The sequence below is a fragment of the Mobula hypostoma genome, chromosome X1 (genome assembly GCF_963921235.1).
Source record: "Mobula hypostoma chromosome X1, sMobHyp1.1, whole genome shotgun sequence".
Classification (NCBI taxonomy): Eukaryota; Metazoa; Chordata; class Chondrichthyes; order Myliobatiformes; family Myliobatidae; genus Mobula; species Mobula hypostoma.
The window spans coordinates 25,527,844-25,549,776 of NC_086128.1; the positions used below are offsets into that span (position 1 = coordinate 25,527,844).

The following is a 21,933-nucleotide window of genomic DNA, read 5'->3' on the forward strand; positions in this document are numbered from 1 at the left end:
CTGACGAGTGCCTTATAAACCCTCAGCATTACATCCTTGCTTTTATATCCTAGTCCTCTCGAAATGAATGCTAACATTGTATTTGCCTGCCTTAACACCAACTAACTTGCAAGTTAACATTTAGGGAATCCTGTACTAGTTTGCCCAAGTCCCTTTGCACCTCCAATTTCTGAATTTTCTCTCTATTTATAAAATAGTCAATACCTTTATTCTTTCTACCAAAGATTCTCCTGATCTAAGTCCTTCTGCAGACCCCCTGCTTCATCAACACCACCTGCCTGTCTACTGATCTTTGTATCATCCGCAAACTTGGCCACAAAGTTATTAATTTTGTACAAACCCATCAATTCCACAACCAATGGAGTAGTCATTGCCAACCACAAAGGATAAGCATTGGAGCCCGGATACCCACCAGAAAATGATAGTCAACAGAATCTTGGAATCAATGAATCAACGCCCCAGCGTTCAGGAATTTCAGCAGACACTTCCTGCCACTTGTAGCCTCCAAACCAACCATTATTTTCCCCATTTTTTTTTTAAGAGCAAGAGACAGAACAAAAGGGCTTAGGTACACAGTACCGAGTTCAACAAACTCTACCTGTTAGATCAAAAGGAATCTGCTGGCAGTCTGTGTCGTTCAGGCCCCAGGAACACGAGTAGACTGCCCCACTTTCCGTTATGTTCGGCTGGCTGGTATTGGCTTTGGGAGCTCCAATCAGAACAACTGGCCTGAAACACAAACATGGAGAACGTTAGGAACTAGGCTGCTGAGGACAGCCCTGTGGTTGGTGTTGGCTGAAGATTTGGCTCCAGTTGACCAAATGAGGAGTAAATGAACAGCACGCCTGTCAGAGAAACTCAAAGCTCAGATTCAGCACAACGCTCCCAGAATGGTTCACAACAGAGCATCTCCACAGCTCGAGTCCAATGGAGCACTTCCATCACCGTGGCAACAAACAAGACACAGAACACAAGGAAATAGCAAGGATAAGCCACTCGGCCCCTCAAGCCTACCCCACCACTCAACATGATGATGGCTGGCCTGCCCCAGGCCTCATCTCGTCTCCTGTGCCAGTTCCCCATCACTACCGATCTTTCCAAGGTGTCTCTTCTTCCTCTTTAAATGCTCCCAGGGATCTGGTCTGCATACCGCTCCAGGTTAGAATGTTCCAGGGATTCACCACCCTCTACAAGATGCTGCTACGTGCCTCAGTTTTAAGTGATCGCCCTCACAAAGAGTGCAGTCTTCAGCAATAGCACAACAGCTCCACATCTCCCCTGTCATGCTCCCTTAGGGTCTTACATGTCTCAACAAGATTACCCCTCATTTTTCTAATCCTCAAATAACATAGATTTAATTTCTTCAGCTGTTGTTGGCTAGACAACCATCTCATCTCAGGAATTAGCCAGGCAAATTCCTTTTGGACAGGCTCCAATGCCAGTACATCCTTTCTTAAATGAGGAGACCACAAGTGTGCACAGTACTCCAAGTGTGGTCCCGCCAACGCTCTGTACTTAGAGTCATAGAGGTATGCAACGTGGACGCGTCAGGCCCTTCAGTCCAACTGACCCATGTCAACCAAGGTGCCTTCCTGAGCTAGTGCTATTCCTTTTCCTATCCATGTACCCGTTCAAATGTCTTTTTTAATAGTGCAATGGTACCCACCTCTGTCACTTCCTCTGGTATCTCCTTCCATATACCCAGCACTCTCTGTGTGAAATGCTTGACCCTTGAGTTCCCTTTAAATCTTTCCCCTCTCACCTTAAACCGTGTCCTCTAGTTTTAGACTCCCTACTCTGGTTAGAAGGCTGTGACCATTGGCTCATGATTTTATAAACTTCCACAATGCCACCTCTCAGTCTCCTTCACTCCAGGCAAAACAATCTCATTCTGTCCAGCCTCTCCTTATAACTCAAGTCCTCCAGTCCCTGTGAAACTTCTCTGTACCCTTTCTAATTTAATGACATGCTTCCAATAGCTGGGTGACCAGAAAGGCACACAATACTCCAAGTGGGATCTCACCAATACACATCAGAGATCCTGCCTTTTGTGACTCATGCATAAGGATATCTAGGTCCATATTATTTGCATTCTCTTCATTTAAATAATAAATTGCCTTTGGATTCCTCTTGCCAACGTGCATGATCTTACACTTCCCACAGAAAGCTCCGCTACCGAGTTCCCACCCAATCACCCAATCGACCACTATCCTGTTCTGGAGTCCAAATATCCCCAACACAACATCCTTTCCACTTTTCTGTTGTGCCATCAGAAAACTTAGATACATGCTGCCCACTTTTCTCTAATACAAGTCAGAGAATGTTGTGAGCCAAGAACTGATCCCTGAGGTCTTCCGCTGGTTACATCCTGTAAAAGTCTGAAACATTACGAGGGGCAGAGCACGTTCAGTGAAGGAAAGAAATGCAGAAGGTATTAATTGTTCTAGAAAATGCTGGAAACACTCAGTAGGTCAGACAACGCCTGTTAGGGAGAGGAAAATAGGTAACGTTTCAAGTCTTTAACCCTCTGTTGGAATTGAAACATTAAATCTGTTTGTCCCTCTGCCTGATCTACTGAGACTTTTCTGCATTCTGTTCTTATTTCAGATTTCCAGCAATTGCAGTTTCTTGCTTTTTATGAGCCCATGCATGAGCCTGCCCCAGATGAAAACCTGTCTAATTTACTGCAGGTAGTTAACAAAGGATCAACAAAGGATTAACTTTATCTGCCATATACATTTAACATGTATTAGGAATTTTCTGTGATGTATTGCTGTGACAAGCACCCAAAAGTGACAACATTCAACAATTACACAGATTAAAGAATTATGTAATATAAAGATTGAAGTACGGATATGGAATAAATGTGCATAGATACATAAATACCAGCATGTAGTTACAATTAAACGGCATTATAAACAGTAGTTTACAGTGAATGGAGTGACTGAGGTAATGGGGGGGTGGGAGGCTAACTACAATGGATAATCAGATTAACTGCCTGGGGGAAGAAACTTCTAAAATGGCATGAAGTTTATGTTTTAATAGCCCTATTGCACTTTCCAGAGGACAGCTTTCGGAAAAGGCAGTATGCTAGGGGGGTAGAGTGCACAATGCAAGATAGCTAGATTGAAAACCCGAGTTGAGCTGTTTGCTGCCTTGCTGAGAAGATGGCAGCTGCCCGTGTTCGCCAATGTGAAGGTATCTAGACATATAGCACACACTTCTCCACTGAAGAGCAAGCCTCCTGAACCCATCGTGGGCAAGATACGACAGCCGGCCAAGCCTCGAACACATTCCTCAAAGCAGAATGTGCTGCAATGTGAGAAACCTGGCCCAGCCTTTTAGGAGCGGAGATCCCATGAAGCAAAATGTCTGTCCTGCACAGTAATTGAAGTATTAAGACTACAAGGCAAAGAAAGACATGACATAGCAAATCAGCAATGCTCAGTCCTCTCTCTGGGCTACCACGCTGAACCAATTCCCAATGAAATAAGGTCAGTCTCCAGGCTTCCTGCAATTGGACAGTCCCCGAGAATCAAGACCATAAGACAAAGGAGCAGAAGTCGGCCATTCGGCCCATCGAGTCTGCTCCGCCATTTTATCATGAGCTGATCCATTCTCCCATTTAGTCCCACTCCCCCGCCTTCTCACCATAACCTTTGATGCCCTGGCTACTCAGATACCTATCAATCTCTGCCTTAAATACACCCAATGACTTGGCCTCCACTGCTGCCCGTGGCAACAAATTCCATAGATTCAGCACCCTCTGACTAAAAAAATTTCTTTGCATTTCTGTTCTGAAAGGGCGCCCTTCAATCCTTAAGTCATGCCCTCTCGTACTAGACTCCCCCATCATGGGAAACAACTTTGCCACATCCACTCTGTCCATGCCTTTCAACATTTGAAATGTTTCTATGAGGTCTCCCCTCATTCTTCTGAACTCCAAGGAATACAGTCCAAGAGTGGACAAACGTTCCTCATATGTTAACAAACGTTCCTCATACGCTAATATTTCCTGAGATAAGAGGCTTGTTAGGACTTACAGTCATTTCGTGGCCCAAATGCTCTCGGCAAGACAGAGGAGTATGGTCAGACAGGCCAGTGCTCAGAAACCATGGCCCTCACAGTCCTTACTTTCTGTCTGCATGCACGGACCTTTGATGCAACCAGACGATGGAGGGAGTTTGATGGACCCCAGTTGAGGACCTTCAACCACCGCCTCACCATGCAGCAATCTAAACTGTCAACATGCTCCTTCCACACCAGCAAGAAAATGGAATGAGGAAGAAGGTCAGCTTCAGTACAGCTAGCAGGCAGAATTGTCCTCACCTCAGGAACGACAATGGCCTTACTTGTGCTTTCAGCCGCGTGCAAGGCATCAGTGTGCTCAAACAAATCTCCGCCAGGGAAGTAAGTGTCCTGGATCAGAAATTGACTGCAAAGGACTCAAAATCCACAAACTTGCTGAATTAGCCTGCAGAATTATTATTTTTCTTGTAGTTTAAGTTTCCTAATTTTTGCCCATATTTTTATATAATCATATACTGTATATATCTCTAGTCAGATATGAGCACATCACAACTACCTTTTCATCTCTTCCTTCGTTTCTCTTGACACTTCTTCTTTGCTTCTGTAACACTTAATAACATGGCCGTAAGCAGCAAGTCTTGACTTCCAAAGAACCTTCGGACTGCAAAAGCGCCAGGTTCCGACGAGGTTGAAGGTAGTAGCATGGACACTGAGGTTGGCACTGGGACCATGGTAACATTGCTGCTGCACCCCATTCCCAATTTCCTGTCACTGCGGTCTCCCATTGTTGAGATCATCAATGTAACCTTCTCTGTCTTCACGTTAAATGTCACAAACAGGGAGGAGGGAGACCTTGGTGATCTTGGTAGTTTTAACTATCCTCTATAAAGTTTTGCAGTCCTATGCCTTGCATCTTCTATACTACACAATGCTGCAGTCAAACAGGACACTCTCCACGGTGCTCCTGTAGAAAGTTGAGAGAATGGGGGCAGAGAGCGTTGCATGCCTCAATGTCCTCACAAAGAGTAGACTAGTGAGGAGGTGTATTGGGTTCATAATTCCAGTCAAGATGGGGCCAAGCTGAAACATCTGTCGAGATCAAGGCTCAGCCAGTTGTTTTGGGGACAACATGGGGAGATAGGAGTCAGGGTAGAGTTTAGGGACAAGATTGAGAGGGAGTTAAAGTTCAGGGTCGGTAATTGAAGAGTCAGAGGCCAGAGCTGGTATTCAGAGTCCAAGCTGGAGTGCTCTGCAGTTGAAGATCAGCTTCAGAATCCCAGAGGGTGGGTGGGTCAGCAGGGCAGAAATTAACGATCTAAGTTGGTGATTCCAGAGTCAGAGGTTTGTACAGATGGGAGTCATAAGGGCTGGTGACCACCCACACGCACCCCCCCCCCCCAGGGCTGGAAGTCCAAGCGAGTCCCAAAGTCGAGACCAAAGGTTAAACCTGTGGTCGATGAGTCCTGAGCTCGAAGCCTGGAGTCAAAGTCCTGTGATCAGCGAGTCCTGGGGCCCTGAGGTTGGTGAAGTCCAGAGGAGAAAACTAAAGGTCAAATTCAGTGATTGGGGAGTCCACAAGTAGAAGCCCGAAGGTCGAAGCCCTTGGATCGGAAAGTCCAGAGGTCAGTGGCCTGATGTCTGCGAGTCTGAGAGTCCAAGGCCAAGGACTGGAGGTGCCTGTAAGTGGGAGGGAGTGTAAGAAAGGGGCTTGTTTTGCTGTTGTTGTTTTGTTTTGTTGCTGCTTGCATTGTCCTGCTGAGCATTGGGGGTATGATGGTGCAGGAATGTGTGGTGACACTTGCAGGCTGCCCTCGACACATCCTTAGGGGTGTTGATTCTTAACGCAAATGATGCTTTTCACTGTATGTTTTGATGTACAATGGACCAAAATCCACGAAGTTTTCTAACTGCGGGCAAACTACCAATGCCTACTATGACCCCCCCCCCATCATTCTGGACAGCAGTTCCGTTGAGAAAGCCCTGCATGCTTCCCCCCACCCAACTATATCAAAGTCATCCAGCACAGATAACAGGCCCTTCGACCCATCCATCACATTTTATCCCCCCTTGTTCCCATCAACTCCCCCAGGCGTCTACCACTCACCCACACACAAGGAAGCAATTTGCAATGGCCTATCAATCCACCCTTTGGAAACCTGAGCATCTGGGAGAAACCCCACATGATCAAAGCACTCGAGGTCAGCATTGAACCCAGGTCTCTAGAGCTGCAAGGCAGAGGCTCAACCCAGCCTACTGTGCCACACAGATCGTCTCCCGATAATTATCATACTGAAGTGCTTTGTAATTTAGCCAGTCAGGACATCGTTTATGTGGATCCCGGGGCCTGCTTCCTCCACGTTACTCGTTCCCTGCCACACTCCGCCCTGCACTGAGTTCCCTCAGGCAGGAAGACCCTAACCATCCAGAACATGTCCTTTTCCCGTTGCTAATATCAGGGAGGAGGTACAGGAGCCTGAAGACACACACGCAATGTTTTAGAAACAGCTTCTTCCCCTCTGCCTGATTTCTGAACGGTCCATGAACCTATGAACAGTACTTCGCTATTTTGCTTTCCCTTGACCTGCTTATTTAAATTTTTTGTTATAATTTATAGTACACTTGATGTGCTGCACTGTAGCACTGCCGGAAAACAACATATGTTAATGATAATAAACTTGATTCTGATTCTGATCCAAACTCTGGGACTGAAGAGGAAGGTGGGTGGGTGTTTATTGGCCTGGCACCAGTCGCAGGATAAGCTCCAGGCTTGTGGAGCTGACGGCTGGAGATCCGTGCGGACCCAGCGGACTCACTTCCACGCCGGCAACCCAGCACGAGCAGCACACACCGACGAGCACTGACGTCAGAAGACTTTTGGACAGGAGGACTGAAGCAGACCTGGTGACCACACGCAGGATGTGAGGTGGAGGGGTTCAGAAAGGAAAGCTCGGAGAGCCGGGGTTTCCTTCGGGAATGCCCGGCAGCTAACCTCACTGCACAACCGCAACCCCCCCCCCACCCCGAGGCCAAGCCGGGACGTCCGTGGAACTGCCTGCAGACAGATCAGCACCTGGAAGCCTTTGGGCAGAACATTGTCAGGGCTGGCAGGACCCAAAGCAGATTGTCTGCAGAATGATCATATCACAAGCACAGGCATAACAGGACTCAATTAAAGTTGAATTAGCAGCAAGTATGGCTGCTGGCACAGACCATGGGTTCTGTGGTTGCTCAATGTCTGTGTCTGGCACCGTGCTGGAGAAACCTTTGATCTGGAGTGTTCCTCCTCCACCTTCAGCCACAGACTCTCCCCGTCCGTGTCCCCACTTGCTGCCCTGTTACTGTCAGTGTCACCATTAACCCTTTCACATGGGTCCTGTCCCACAGCAGCAGCCCATGCACCCCATGCCCCGTCACCGCTCCTGCCCGGCCAGGACTGCAGAAGTTCAGTCCGTGTTTGGGACGAGGAGCCGGAGCAGACGTAAACATCCACAGTAATTGAGGCAAAACCACAGATAGCCCACTCTCCCGAGTGCCGTGATTAGGGCTGCAGTTTCCTGAACTTCCAGGGGAACGAAATCGGCCCTAATTTCCTGCCCCAAACCGCTCGGCGTGGCTGTGCGAGTCTCCTGGGCCGTCGCTGGGTCTCTGGAGTTGGATAAACATCACAACCCACACCCTGCCCCTCGGGCTGTTGGCTGCCATGCATTTGCTGTGTGGGACCCCCTCACAGCAGCACCACTGGTCATCCCAGGAGAACCAGGAGACCGAGCCGCAGGGGTAGTCTGAGGGTGTCTGTCAGTCAGATGGGCAGGGAACACCAGCCAGGTCTGCACAGTGTCTGTCTCTTGCCAAAGGAATGGAGTTTAAAAGTAGTAAGGTTTTGACACAACGTAACGGGACGGGTGAGACCATACCTGGAATGTACATCTGGTTGCCTTGGACGAGGATGTCGTGGGGAGTGGGGAGTGGGGAGTGAGGGAGGCCGAGACTGGGTTGGCCACGAAGCAGGCTCGAGTGGCCACTCGTTGAGAGAGTGAGTCATTGCATATTGTGAGAGAGTGAGTCATTGTATATCAAACCATCCCAGATGATAAGGCTTCAAAGAGAGAGAAGATCCCCCCAGGCAAAACAGAGCTCTAATGAGAAGGTTGCTAGCAGCAGACACGGTTTGAATGGTTGCATCCTAGACCACAGATAATGATCAACATCGTCTACTGAATTATTACTGAAGCTGCCACTGAGCTGCTTGCCTGTTAAACTAATAATGGCCTCACGAAGATTTTTGTTTGGCTCCCGTGCTCAGGGAGGAGGCTGGGGCTGGAAGTGGACGGGGAACAAGCAGCCCAGAGCAAAGTGACAGTAACTGGAGACGAAAGCTTGAAGTGGACCGACTGGTGCTGAGATCAGGCAGTAATTCAGAGCACTGCCCACTGGTGTTTGGAACTGGGGAAATGGGTAGCCTTTGAGCAGACAGGAAGTTGCCGTGATCTGAAAACCAATTCAATCATCTGTTGGCCGAGATAGAAATGCTGACCTAGGAGACACATGGGGTCTTTCAAGTCCTTCCAACAATGTAGCTTGACAGGCCCCGGCCATCTGTGACGTCAAACCCACAAGCACGTGACCAAATGGCATAACGCTCGCAGTTTGCTACCAGCCTCGCAGTCCTTGATTCACGCTGACGGGAAGGCTGAGGGACATATCGGTAGAAGTGAATGGTTTGGCATTAGGGTCAGAGGCCAAGAGTCAGGGGCACAGCTGACAACAGAAGGAATTAACTTGCCAACAGATTCTGGCACATGCACGTGTCTAGTAAAACCACATCACACGTGCGGCACATAATGTGTCAGTGATCACTGGTGCATGTCAGAAAATGGACGTGCACCATTTAAGCCTGCACTGTCCTGTCTGCATTCGGACAGTGGGACAATCCACTGCCCCAGCAGCTTCGTTATCACCCACTCTCCTTGGCAGTGTGGAGGATCTGAGAGATTTTGGGGTCCGAGTCCATAGGGCACTCAAAGCTGCTGCCCAGGTTGACTGTGTTGTTACGAAGGCACTGGGTGTGTTGGCATTCATCAATCGTGAGATTGAGTTTAGGAGCCCAGAGGTAATGTTGCAGCTATATAGGACCCTGGTCAGACCCCACTTGGAGTACTGTGCTCAGTTCTGGTCACCTCACTACAGGAAGGATGTGGACACTATAGAGAGGGTGCAGAGGAGATTTACAAGGATGTTGCCTGGATTGGAGGGTGTGCCGTATGAGAATAGGTTGAGTGTACTTGGCCTTTTCTCTTTGGAATGATGGAGGATGAGAGGTGACCTGATAGAGGTGTATAAGACCATGAGGGGCATTGATCGTGTGGATAGCCAGAGGCTTTTTCCCAGGGCTGAAATGGCTAACACGAAGGAGCATAGTTTTTTAAGGTGCTTAGAAGTAGGTACCAAGGGGATGTCAGAGGTAAGTTTTTCACACAGAGAGTGGTGGGTGCGTGGAATGCACTGCCAGTGACAGTGGTGGAGGCGGATACAATAGGGTCTTTTAAGAGCCTCTTAGCTAGGTACATGGAGCTTAGAAAAATAGAGGGCAATGCGGTAGGGAAATTCTAGGCTGCTTCTAGAGTAGGTTACATGGTCGGCACAACATTGTGGGCCGAAGGGCCTGTGATGTGCTGTAGATTTCTATGTTCTAACTCAGCTGTATGGCACCTACCCTTACCCTTCAGTGATCAGAAACAAGGGCATGAGGTGAACACACGATGTGGGACTGTAATACGGCTGTCATGGTGGAACAGCCTGTGGGTAATGCTTGGATATCCTGGCAGAGCCTGACTAGGGAGTGAGAGTGAGGGGTGGGTGAGAGTAAAGAGGCGTGGGGGGGGTTAGCGAGGTGGGGGTGAGAGCAGGAGGAGGAGGCAAGAGTCAGAGTGATGGGAGGACGCTCCTCCACCAGGTACACCTCCGGGACTGCCACCTTGAGCAACACACACAAAACGCTGGAGGAACTCAGCACCTATGGAGGGCAACGAACAGTCGACGCTTTGGGCTGAGAAGGGTGTGCAGAATCTCCGGCCCATCCTTGCTCCCGCACACTGCGAACGCAAGCTGACTGGCGCCGAGCCACTGGCCATCTCGGGCTATCCATAAGCACAGTTCACCCACTTTGTGTGTACAGCACTGTCAAGGGCAGACAAGGCCTCCATTTCATCGGGAGGAACGTGGCAGGATTCCTGGAGTGCAGCGGGATCCAAATCCACAGCTTTCCCACTAACCAAAAGTTGTCTACGTCCTTCCAATTTCATCTCTGTTCACCTCTCTCCCCACCCCTCCCATTGCCTACCTCTGCATCATCCCATCCCCTAGTGCTGTAGCAGTGCCTTTAGTGCCTGGGACCCTGACTCAGGCATATCCTCTGCTCTGTGCTTCACTGAGCAAATATTTGATCAACTGCCCTCATAAATCTTCATCTGGCTCAGGCCAAATGTATCATTTGATCCTGTGAACCACTTGAAATTTTTGACGTTGAAGGTGCTAAGTAAATGCAAAATGTAGAAAGCTCGGCATTGCAGAGTGAAGCCCAATCCCTCAGATGACCTTTTCCCTCTGCGACACAGTTTTATTTGGGGATGTTCTAACCACAGGATGTCAGAAGGTGATTGTAACAGTCGGTAGCAAGTCGTTGCCAACATCCCGACGGCTCATTAATTCTTTGATCGCTGTTTGCTTGGACAGGTTTGACTATTTGTGACAAGGTCTTCAAAACAAACTCCCAGACCACAAGACATCAAAGCCAAGGAGAGCAAGTAATTTAAACTGTTCCCATACTTCACTGCCATACTGTGCAGAAGGAGCCAAGCCAAGCCATGGACAATGAGAACCCTCAGCTTTATGACAGGCACGTGGGCTAAACAAGGGCTTCAAGAAACTTTTGCAATAATTAGAGCGACAATTCAGTTAAATCGCTTTCAATTGACCTTCAATGACATTCTGAAAGATTCCAGAATTTACTGTGTTTATATTACCATCATTTTGGCTTCTGTTCAGATTTGATGGGGGGGGGCTTTAGCCAACAGCCCCTCCCCCAGCTCCTCTGCATCCCACCCAACTTCCTGCCTTGGCTCCGCAGTAACCAAAATTTAAACCTCTCCGACTTTCCACCCTCAACCCGCATTTGAGCGCCATTAAAGCTAGGGCTTTACTCTTTGGAGAGAAAGAGGATGAGAGGAGACATGATAGAGGTATACAAGATAATAAGAGGAATAGATAGAGTGGATAGCCAGCGCCTCTTCCCCAGAGCACCACTGCTCAATACAAGAGGACATGGCTTTAAGGTAAGGGGTGGGAAGTTCAAGGGGGATATTAGAGGAAGGTTTTTTACTCAGAGAGTGGTTGGTGCGTGGAATGCACTGCCTGAGTCAGTGGTGGAGGCAGATACACTAGTGAAGTTTAAGAGACTACTAGACAGGTATATGGAGGAATTTAAGGTGGGGGCTTATATGGGAGGCAGGGTTTGAGGGTCGGCACAACATTGTGGGCCGAAGGGCCTGTACTGTGCTGTACTATTCTATGTTCTATTACACATTCAGCCACTGTACACACTGGGAGATGGTCACGTATCGGTCCTGCACAAATTCTACCTTCACCCACATCAGGGTGCCCCACCACCCCCCACCCAACCCCTCACTCCATCACACTACCCGACCTCCACACCTGGCAAGAGAAGAACGGGAGGGTCAGCTCACCAACAATTGCTTCACTATCACCCCCCCCAGGTAAAAGGGTAGTTGAGTTGTCTCACTGAGTCGAGGGCAGCCAGCTCTGAGACAAGGCAGTCCACAGGGCAGCTGCCACACACACGGGAGTTCAACCTCAGCCAGAAAGCACACTCGCCACACCGAGTATGAGGGGCTGGCAGCGTCCGACCACGGGATCCTCAACCACAGGGCTCAATGACACAACACAATGAGGTAACATAAGCATGCGCCAAGACAAACAGGCAACGAGCAAGGCAAAGCCAAACTGAATGTCAGACAAGCTGTACAACAGGCTTGAAGGAGAGGCACACAGCTCTCAAATACCCTTTGGAATCCCCAAGCCAAGCAGGCCAAGAGACAGAGAACATGATGTGTCCCACCGGTACCGTACCCTGGTGTTGTACAGTGACAGACCCATCCCCACCGGTACCGTACCCCGGTGTTACACAGTGACAGACCCGTCCCCACCAGTACCGTACCCTGGTGTTACACAGTAACAGACCCGTCTCCACCGGTACCGTACCCCGGTGTTACACGGTGACAGACCCGTCCCCACCGGTACCGTACCCTGGTGTGATAGTGACAGACCCATCCCCACTGGTACCGTACCCCGGTGTTATACAGTGACAGACCCGTCCCCACCGGTACCGTACCCTGGTGTGATAGTGACAGACCCATCGGTACTGTGACCCGAAGAATGGAGGAATGCTTCATTAAGCATCACACATCAAAGTTGCTGGTGAACGCAGCAGGCCAGGCAGCATCTCTAGGAAGAGGTGCAGTCGACGTTTCAGGCCGAGACCCTTCGTCAGGACTAACTGAAGGAAGAGTTAGTAAGAGATTTGAAAGCTGGAGGGGGAGGGGGAGATTCAAAATGATAGGAGAAGACAGGAGGGGGAGGGATAGAGCCAAGAGCTGGACAGGTGATAGGCAAAAGGGGATACGAGAGGATCATGGGACAGGAGGTCCGGGAAGAAAGACAAGTAGGGGGACCTAGAGGATGGGCAAGAGGTATATTCAGAGGGACAGAGGGAGAAAAAGGAGAGTGAGAGAAAGAATGTGTGTATAAAAATAAGAAACAGTTGGGGTACGAGGGGGAGGTGGGGCATCAGCGGAAGTTAGAGAAGTCGATATTCATGCCATCAGGTTGGAGGCTACCCAGACAGAATATAAGGTGTTGTTCCTCCAACCTGAGTGTGGCTTCATCTTTACAGTAGAGGAGGCCGTGGATAGACATGTCAGAATGGGAATGGGATGTGGAATTAAAATGTGTGGCCACTGGGAGATCCTGTTTCTCTAGCAGACAGAGCGTAGATGTTCAGCAAAGCGGTCTCCCAGTCTGCGTCGGGTCTCGCCAATATATAAAAGGCTACATCGGGAGCACCGGACGCAGTATATCACCCCAGTCGACTCACAGGTGAAGTGTTGCCTCACCTGGAAGGACTGTTTGGGGCCCTGAATGGTGGTAAGGGAGGAAGTGTAAGGGCATGTGTAGCACTTGTTCCGCTTACACGGATAAGTGCCAGGAGGGAGATCAGTGGGGAGGGATGGGGGGGACGAATGGACAAGGGAGTCGCGTAGGGAGCGATCCCTGCGGAAAGCGGGGGGGGGGGGAGGGAAAGATATGCTTACTGGTGGGATCCCGTTGGAGGTGGCGGAAGTTACGGAGAATATTATGTTGGACCCGGAGGCTGGTGGGGTGGTAGGTGAGGACCAGGGGAACCCTATTCCTAGTGGGGTGGTGGGAGGGATGGGGTGAGAGCAGATGTGCATGAAATAGGGGAGATGCATTTGAGAGCAGAGTTGACGGTGGAGGAAGGGAAGCCACTTTCTTTAAAAAAGGAGGACATCTCCTTCATCCTGGAATGAAAAGCCTCATCCTGAGAGCAGATGCGGCGGAGATGGAGGAATTGCGAGAAGGGGATGGCGTTTTTGCAAGAGACAGGGTGAGAAGAGGAATAGTCCAGATAGCTGTGAGAGTCAGTAGGCTTATAGTAGACATCAGTGGATAAGCTGTCTCCAGAGACAGAGACAGAAGGATCTAGACAGGGGAGGGAGGTGTCGGAAATGGACCAGGTAAACTTGAGGGCAGGGTGAAAGTTGGAGGCAAAGTTAATAAAGTCAACGAGTTCTGCATGCGTGCAGGAAGCAGCGCCAATGCAGTCGTCAATGTAGCGAAGGAAAAGTGGGGGACAGATACCAGAATAGGCACGGAACATAGATTGTTCCACAAACCCAACAAAAAGGCAGGCATAGCTAGGACCCATACGGGTGCCCATAGCTACACCTTGAGTTTGGAGGAAGTGGGAGGAGCCAAAGGAGAAATTATTGAGAGTAAGGACTAATTCCGCTAGACGGAGCAGAGTGGTGGTAGAGGGGAACTGATTAGGTCTGGAATCCAAAAAGAAGCGTAGAGCTTTGAGACCTTCCTGATGGAGGATGGAAGTATATAGGGACTGGACATCCAAGGTGAAAATAAAGCGGTGGGGGCCAGGGAACTTAAAATCATCGAAAAGTTTAAGAGCATGAGAAGTGTCACGAACATAGGTCGGAAGGGATTGAACAAGGGGGGATAAAACTGTGTCGAGGTATGCAGAAACGAGTTCGGTGGGGCAGGAGCAAGCTGAGACAATAGGTCGGCCAGGACAGGCAGGTTTGTGGATCTTGGGTAGGAGGTAGAAACGGGAAGTGCGGGGTGTGGGAACTATAAAGTTGGTAGCAGTGGATGGGAGATCCCCTGAGTGGATAAAGTCGATGATGGTGTGGGAGACAATGGCCTGGTGCTCCTTAGTGGGGTCACGATCGAGGGGTAAATAAGAGGAGGTATCCACAAGTTGTCGCTGTGCCTCGGCAAGGTAGAGGTCAGTACGCCAGACTACAACAGCACCCCCCTTATCAGCGGGTTTAATAGTAAGGTTAGGATTAGTGCGGAGGGAGTGGAGAGCAGTGCGTTCCGAAGGAGTGAGGTTGGAATGGGGACAAGGTGCGGTGAAGTCGAGACGGTTGATGTCCCGTCGGCAATTAGCGATAAAGAGATCCAGAACCGGCAGAAGACCAGAGCGGGGTGTCCATGAGGGTTGAAGACGGGAGAAGGGGTCATCGGTGGGCGTGGAAGAGTCCTTGCCGAAGAAGTAGGCTCGGAGACGGAGACTGTGCACCACTAAAGGCAGGATTTGCCAGTGGCCACCCATTTCAATTCAACCTCCTATTCCATTTTGACATGTCGGTCCACGGCCTCCTCAAGCCATGATGAGGCCACACTCACAGGCTGGAGGAGCAACACCTCATATTCCGTCTGGGTAGCCTCCAACCTGATGGCATGAAGATCGATTTCTCGAACTTCCAGTAATTTCTCCCTTCCCCCTTATTTCTTTTTCATTATCCATTCTTGCTCCCCTCTCACCCCTTCTGTTCTCCTCATCAGCCATCACTTCCGTCTAGTGTCCTTCCACCTTCCCGTTCTCCCATGGTCCACTCCCCTCTCCTTATCAGCTTCAGACCTTTACGTCTTCCACCCATCACCTCCCAGCTTCATACTCCATCCCCCTCACCTGTTCTCATCTATCACTTGCCAGCTTGAACTCCTTTCCCTCTGCCACCTTATTTGGCTTCTTCCACCTTCCTTTGCAGACCTGATGAAGGGGCTTGGCCCAAAACGTCGACTGTTTATTTTCACCCATGAATGCTACCCGACATACTTAGATCTTTCAGCATTTTGTGCATGTTGTGTGTTTTCGGTTGTTCTTTATAACTCTACTGTTCCAAGCTGTTCGTTGTCATTAAACAACGCCAACTTGTGTATGAATGGGTTAGCTCTCTGGTTTGCAGTGTGTTTGGATATCTCTGACAAGGCTGAAATAACAAGCGTTGCCTTTCCCATTGTCGTAATTCACAGCAACTATGGAAGATCAGATTTAGCCTGTCCAAAATTAATTCACTTATTTTCATAAATTACAACATTATGCCCTGGAATTTCCATTCCTGACTGTGAAATTCTAACGAGAGGATATTCTTCAATGGGAATACCAGTGCCAATTGACCAGGTGAGCAACGAAACCCTTCTGCCTTGCAGAGAGGCTGTTTCAGATGTTGGACACTGATGCCTTCTCACCTTGGTTGCAGTTTTGGTATCAGCCACTAAGTGGCGGTGTCACCAGCGGCTGGGCCTGGCTTGCAGGTGAGCGCCAGCACCTTCAGAATCTGGGGACCAGCGCCGTAGCAGCCCCCCTGCCAGAGTCACTGACGTGACCTCATCAGCAATATAGAGCTGTCGATTTTGTCCAGCATTTCTTCCGATCAAAATCATATCAATGATGCAGATTTTTTTAATAATATGTCATGTAGATTAATTTATTGATACTTTAAAATTGTTTTTATATTTCCATTCATTTTCTGGATGTGTGCATCTTTGTCAAGGCCAGCACTTACTGCTCCTTGAGAAGGTGGGGGATGAGCGGCCTTCTTGTACCGCACAGTCCTTCTGTGGTGAAGGTGCTCCCGCTGTGACGGTGAAGGAGTGGAGAAATATTTACAAGTCAGGATAGGGTGCGAGTTGGAAGGAACCTGCAGGTGGTAGTCTTCCTCTGCACCTGCTGCCCTTATCCTTTTGGGTGGGAGAGGTGGTGGATTTCGGAGGTGCTCACAGTGCAGTATCTGCAATGCATTTAGTAAGTACAGTCAACTAGCACAGAAACTCCATTTGCCCCAAATGGTCCATGCCAACAAAGATGCCCATCCAAGATAGTCCTATTTGCCCAAGTTTCACCCATAACCTTCTAATCCAATCCATGAATCGGTCCAATGTCTTTGAAATGTGGTTATTTTTCCTGCCTCAACACCCTCTCTGTGTTAAAATGTTGTCCTTCAAGTTCCTGTTAAACCTTTCCCTTGTCACTTTAAAATTATGCCTTCTAGCTCTTAGTTTGCTGACCCCTGGGAAAAAGACTGTGTGCATTCAACCTCACTATGCCCCTCTTGATTATATACATCGTTTCTCAATCTCCTACACTCCATGGAATAAAGTCGGTCTAAAACTCAGACCCTGGAGTCCTGACAACATCCTTGTAAACCTTTTTGGCACTCTTCTCAGTTTAATAACCTCTTTCCTACAGCAAAGGGACTAAAATTGAACATAATACTCCAAGTGTTGCCTCAGCAGTATCTAGTGCAACTGCACATAATCACCTAAGAAACCAAATGTCCCGGTTGATGAAGGTCAGCATGCCAAAAGCCTCCTTCACCACCTCATAGCCCAGAAATTTCTCAACCTTCAAGACATCCAGCTTCTCCTCTGCTATAATGTGGACTATCCCCAAGACCTCCCCATTAACCATCTCAAGTTCCAAAGTTTTGATATCTTTCTCCACTGTAAAAATAGAGGAGAGAAATAGTCATTGAGGACCTCACCCTTCCACACAAAAATGTTCACTTTGGTCATTCAGTAGCCCTCTTCTCTCACTAGTTGCCCTTTTTCCCTCAAGATATTTGTAAATTCACAATGGATTTCTCTTCATCTTCTTTACCAAAGCTATCTCACGTATCCCTTTTACACTTCTGATTTTTTTTCCTGAGTACACTCCTGCATGCCATATACTCTTCCAAGGATTCACAAAACATTACAGGTTGTACAGGTTCTTCACCCCATGATATTGTGCTGACCTTTTAACCTACTCGAAGATCAGTCTAACATTTCCCTGAAAATAGCCTTCCATTCTTTTTATCTTCCATGTTTAAATGCTTGCCATTGCATATCCACCGTCAATCCTTGAAGTGTCATTTGCCAGTCTATCTTAGCTAATTCACGTCTCATACCTTCAAAGTTACCCCTCTTTAAGTTCAGAACCTTTGTTTCTGAATTAACTATGTCACTCTCCATGTTAATGAAGAATTCCACCATATTATGGTCACTCTTACCCAAGGGGCCTCTCACGACAAGATCGCTAATTAACCCTTCCTCATTGCTCAAAACCCAGTCCAGAATAGCCTGCTCTCTAGTCGGTTCCTCGACATGTTGGTTCAAAAAACCATCCCGCATACATTCCAAGAAATCCTCTTCCTCAGCACCTTTACCAATTTGGTTCACCCAGTCTACATGTAGATTGAAGTCACCCATTATAACTGCTGTTCCTTTATTGCACACATTTCTAATTTCCTGTTTAATACCATCTCCGACCTCACTACTACAGTTAGGTGGCCTGTACACAACTCCCACCAGCGTCTTCTGCCCCTTAGTGTTACGCAGCTCTACCCATATCGATTCCACATCTTCCCGGCTTATGTCTTTCCGTTCTATTGCGTTAATCTCTTCTTTAACCAGCAACGCCACCCCACCTCCCCTTCCTTCATGTCTATCCCTCCTGGATATTGAATATCCCTGAACGTTGAGCTCCCATCCCTGGTCACCCTGGAGCCATGTCTCTGTGATCCCAACTATATCATAATCATTAATAACAATCTGCACTTTCAATTCATCCACCTTATCACGAATGCTCCTTGCATTGACACACAAAGCCTTCAGGTGCTCTTTTACAACTCTCTTAGCCCTTATACAATTATGTTGAAAAGTGGCCCTTTTTAATGCTTGCCCTGGATTTGTCGGCCTGCCACTTTTACTTTTCTCCTTTGTAAATGTGAAGTTATCCACTTTGGTGGCAAAAGTAGGAAAACAGATTATTATGTGAATGGTGGCCGATTAGGAAAAGGGGAGGTGCAACGAGACCTGGGTGTCATTATACACCAGTCATTGAAAGTGGGCATGCAGGTACAGCAGGCGGTGAAAAAGGCGAATGGTATGCTGGCATTTATAGCGAGAGGATTCGAGTACAGGAGCAGGGAGGTACTACTGCAGTTGTACAAGGCCTTGGTGAGACCACACCTGGAGTATTGTGTGCAGTTTTGGTCCCCTAATCTGAGGAAAGACATCTTTGCCATAGAGGGAGTACAAAGAAGGTTCACCAGATTGATTCCTGGGATGGCAGGACTTTCATATGAAGAAAGCCTGGATGAATTGGGCTTGTATTCGTTGGAATTTAGAAGATTGAGGGGGGATCTGATTGAAACGTATAAGATCCTAAAGGGATTGGACAGGCTAGATGCTGGAAGATTGTTCCCGATGTTGGGGAAGTCCAGAACGAGGGGTCACAGTTTGAGGATAGAGGGGAAGCCTTTTAGGACCGAGATTAGGAAAAACTTCTTCACACAGAGAGTGGTGAATCTGTGGAATTCTCTGCCACAGGAAACTGTTGAGGCCAGTTCATTGGTTATATTTAAGAGGGAGTTAGATATGGCCCTTGTGGCTACGGGGGTCAGGGGGTATGGAGGGAAGGCTGGGGCGGGGTTCTGAGTTGGATGATCAGCCATGATCATAATAAATGGCGGTGCAGGCTCGAAGGGCCGAATGGCCTACTCCTGCACCTATTTTCTATGTTTCTGTGTTTCTATCTGAGAATCCCTAATGTATCTGCCTCTAGAACCACCCCTGCAGTGCATTCCATGTACCTGCCACTCTGTGTAAAAAAACTTACCTCTGACAAATCCCCCCCCCACCCCCACACTTCCCTCCATTCACTTTAACATTACGCCCCCTCGTATTAGCCATTTGCACCCTGGCAGAAATCTTGCAATCCACTCGATCTATGCCTCTTATCATCTTGTACACCCCTACCAAGTTGTCTCTCATCTTCCTTCACTTCAAAGAGAAACACCTTAGCTCGCTCAACCTATCCCCATAAGACATGCTCTAATCCAGGCAGTATCTTGGTAAATCTCCTCTGCAACCTTTTTAAAGCTTCCACATCCTTCTTACAATGAGGTGACCAGAACTGAACACAATACTCCAAGTGTGGTCTACCCAGGGCTTTAGAGCTGCAACGTTACCTCACGGCTCTTGAACTCAATCCCCAACTAATGAAGACCAACGCACCATATGCCTTCTTAACAACCCTATCAACTTGCAGAGAAACTTTGAACGTGGACCTCAATATCTCTTTGTCCCTCCACACGGCCAAGAATTTTGCCATTAACACTGTATTTTGCCTTCAAATTTCAACCTTTCAAAAGTAAATCACTTCATACTTTTCCAGGTTGTACTCCATCTACCACTTCTCAGCCCAGCTCTGCATCCTGTCTATGTCCCAGTATAACCTACAACAATCCTCCACACTATCCACACCACCAATTACCTTGGTGTCATTGCAAACTTACTAACCCACTCTTCCACTTCCTCATCCAGGTCATTTATAAAAATCACAAAGAGCAGGGCTCCCAGAACAGATCCCTGTGGAACACCACTGGTCACCAAGCTCCAGGCAGAATACACCCCATCTACAATCATCCTCTGCCTTCTGTGGGCAAGCCATTTCTGAATCCACACAGCTAGGTTTCCCTGGATCCTATGTCTTCTGACTTTCTGAGTGAGCTTACCATGGGGAACATCGTCAAACTAAAATCCAAATACAACACATCCACTGCTCTACCTTCATCAATGTGCTTTATCCCATCATCAAAGAGTTCAATCAGGCTCATGAGGCATGATCCGCCCCTCACAAAGCCCTGCTGAATATCTCTCATCAGACTATACGTCTCCAAATGCTTATAAATCCAGTCTCTAAGGATTTCTCCAATAATTTCCCCATCTCTGATGTAAGACTACCTGGTCTATACACTCAGTGGCTAATGAGTGTATGTTCATGGTCTTCTGCTGCAGTAGTCTATTCATTTGAGAGTTCACGTGTTATGCGCTCAGAGATGCTCTTCTGCACACCACTATTGTAACATGGGGTTATTTCAGTTACTGGTGCCCTCCCGTCGGCTTGAACCAGTCTGGCCATTAACAAGGTATTTTCACCCACAGATCTGCCGCTCACTGGATGCATTTTTGTTTTTCACACCATTCTCTGTGAACTCTAGAGACTGCTGTGCATGAAATTTTCAGGAGATTAAGATTCACTCAAATCTCCCCATCTGTCACCAACTGTAAAAGTCACTTAGATCACATTTCTTCCCCATTCTGATGTTTCGTCTGAACAACAGCTGAACCTCTTGACCATGTCTGCATGCTTTTATGCATTGAGTTGCTGCCACATGATTGGCTGACTAGATATTTGTATTAATGAGCAGGTGCACAAGTGTACCTAATAAAGTGGCCGCTAAGTGTAATTTCTAGAGTTATCCCGACTCTTTCTTGAGTAAAGGAATAACATTTGCCACCCTCCAATCCAATGGTACTATTCCTGTGGCCAGTGGATACGCAAAGATCACCAAAGGTGCAGCAATCGCTTCCCTCACTCCCCAGGGTAACCTGGAGAGATTTATCTAACTTGATTATTCGCTCAATCTCAGATGCCTAGACCTGACCTATGGCTCCTCCTTTTTCCTGGCCAGAACCTCAATGTCCCTCATCATGGAAGGATTCCTGCTCCTGATAGCCTTGCCCTTCACTCGAACAGGAACATGCAGATCTTAAACTCTCGATATCACACTTTCGAAAGCCTTGCTAGGTGTCCCTCTCTCTGCAAACAACCTACTCCCATCAACATTTACAAGTTCCTGTCTAATACCATCAAAACTTGCCTTGTCCCAGTTTAGAATGTTAAATTATGGACTAGATCCACCCCTTTCCATGACTATCTCCTAGCATTTTATGTTCCTCAAACCCCCGTTCCATTACCTATTAGAGGCGGTCAAAGGGACAATCACAAAATGATCATCCCCAGCTTACTTCTGGATAATCTTCTCAGTCATCACTGATAATTGCTGCTATGTTCTCCTTAATCATAATGCAAATTCCCCTCCTGCCTTCACTCTGCCTCGATCCCACCTGAAGCACCCGTACCCCAGTACATTACCAGTCCTGTCTCTCCATTAGCCGTGTTTCCACCACCATCAGTTTTCTGAACTTTCCAGGTAATTTTTGTAATTTACAGTCATTTTAACTAGGCACTGCAGTCACTAAACAACATTCACACCAGCTAGTAAGTCTTTGAAACAAATCGGACCAAAACTCAGTCCCATGTACTAATCTGAGATCATCTGCCCAATGTGTTAGAACTCTTGAATTGAAATAAGTAAAATTGAATCCCACAGCATTGGCACACTCCCTGCCCTGCCCCTGTCTGTTTGACCAGTGGGCACCGCAGTCCGTGTGTGCCAG

The 21,933-nt window shown here is 48.0% G+C and overlaps 1 protein-coding gene across 2 annotated transcripts in view; it reads right to left on the reverse strand.

Annotated features, from left to right (window-relative positions):
• LOC134340574 (integrin alpha-5-like) overlaps nt 1-21,933 on the reverse strand; it is a 136,633-nt gene that overhangs the window by 97,319 nt on the left and 17,381 nt on the right. For both annotated transcript variants that reach the window (XR_010016590.1, XM_063037980.1), the window contains exon 2: nt 599-729. Coding sequence is in view for 1 of the 2 variants with exons in the window: in XM_063037980.1 (XP_062894050.1) it covers nt 599-729 (131 nt within the window). In the remaining variant the exon portion in view is untranslated. The remainder of the gene's footprint in view (nt 1-598; nt 730-21,933) is intronic.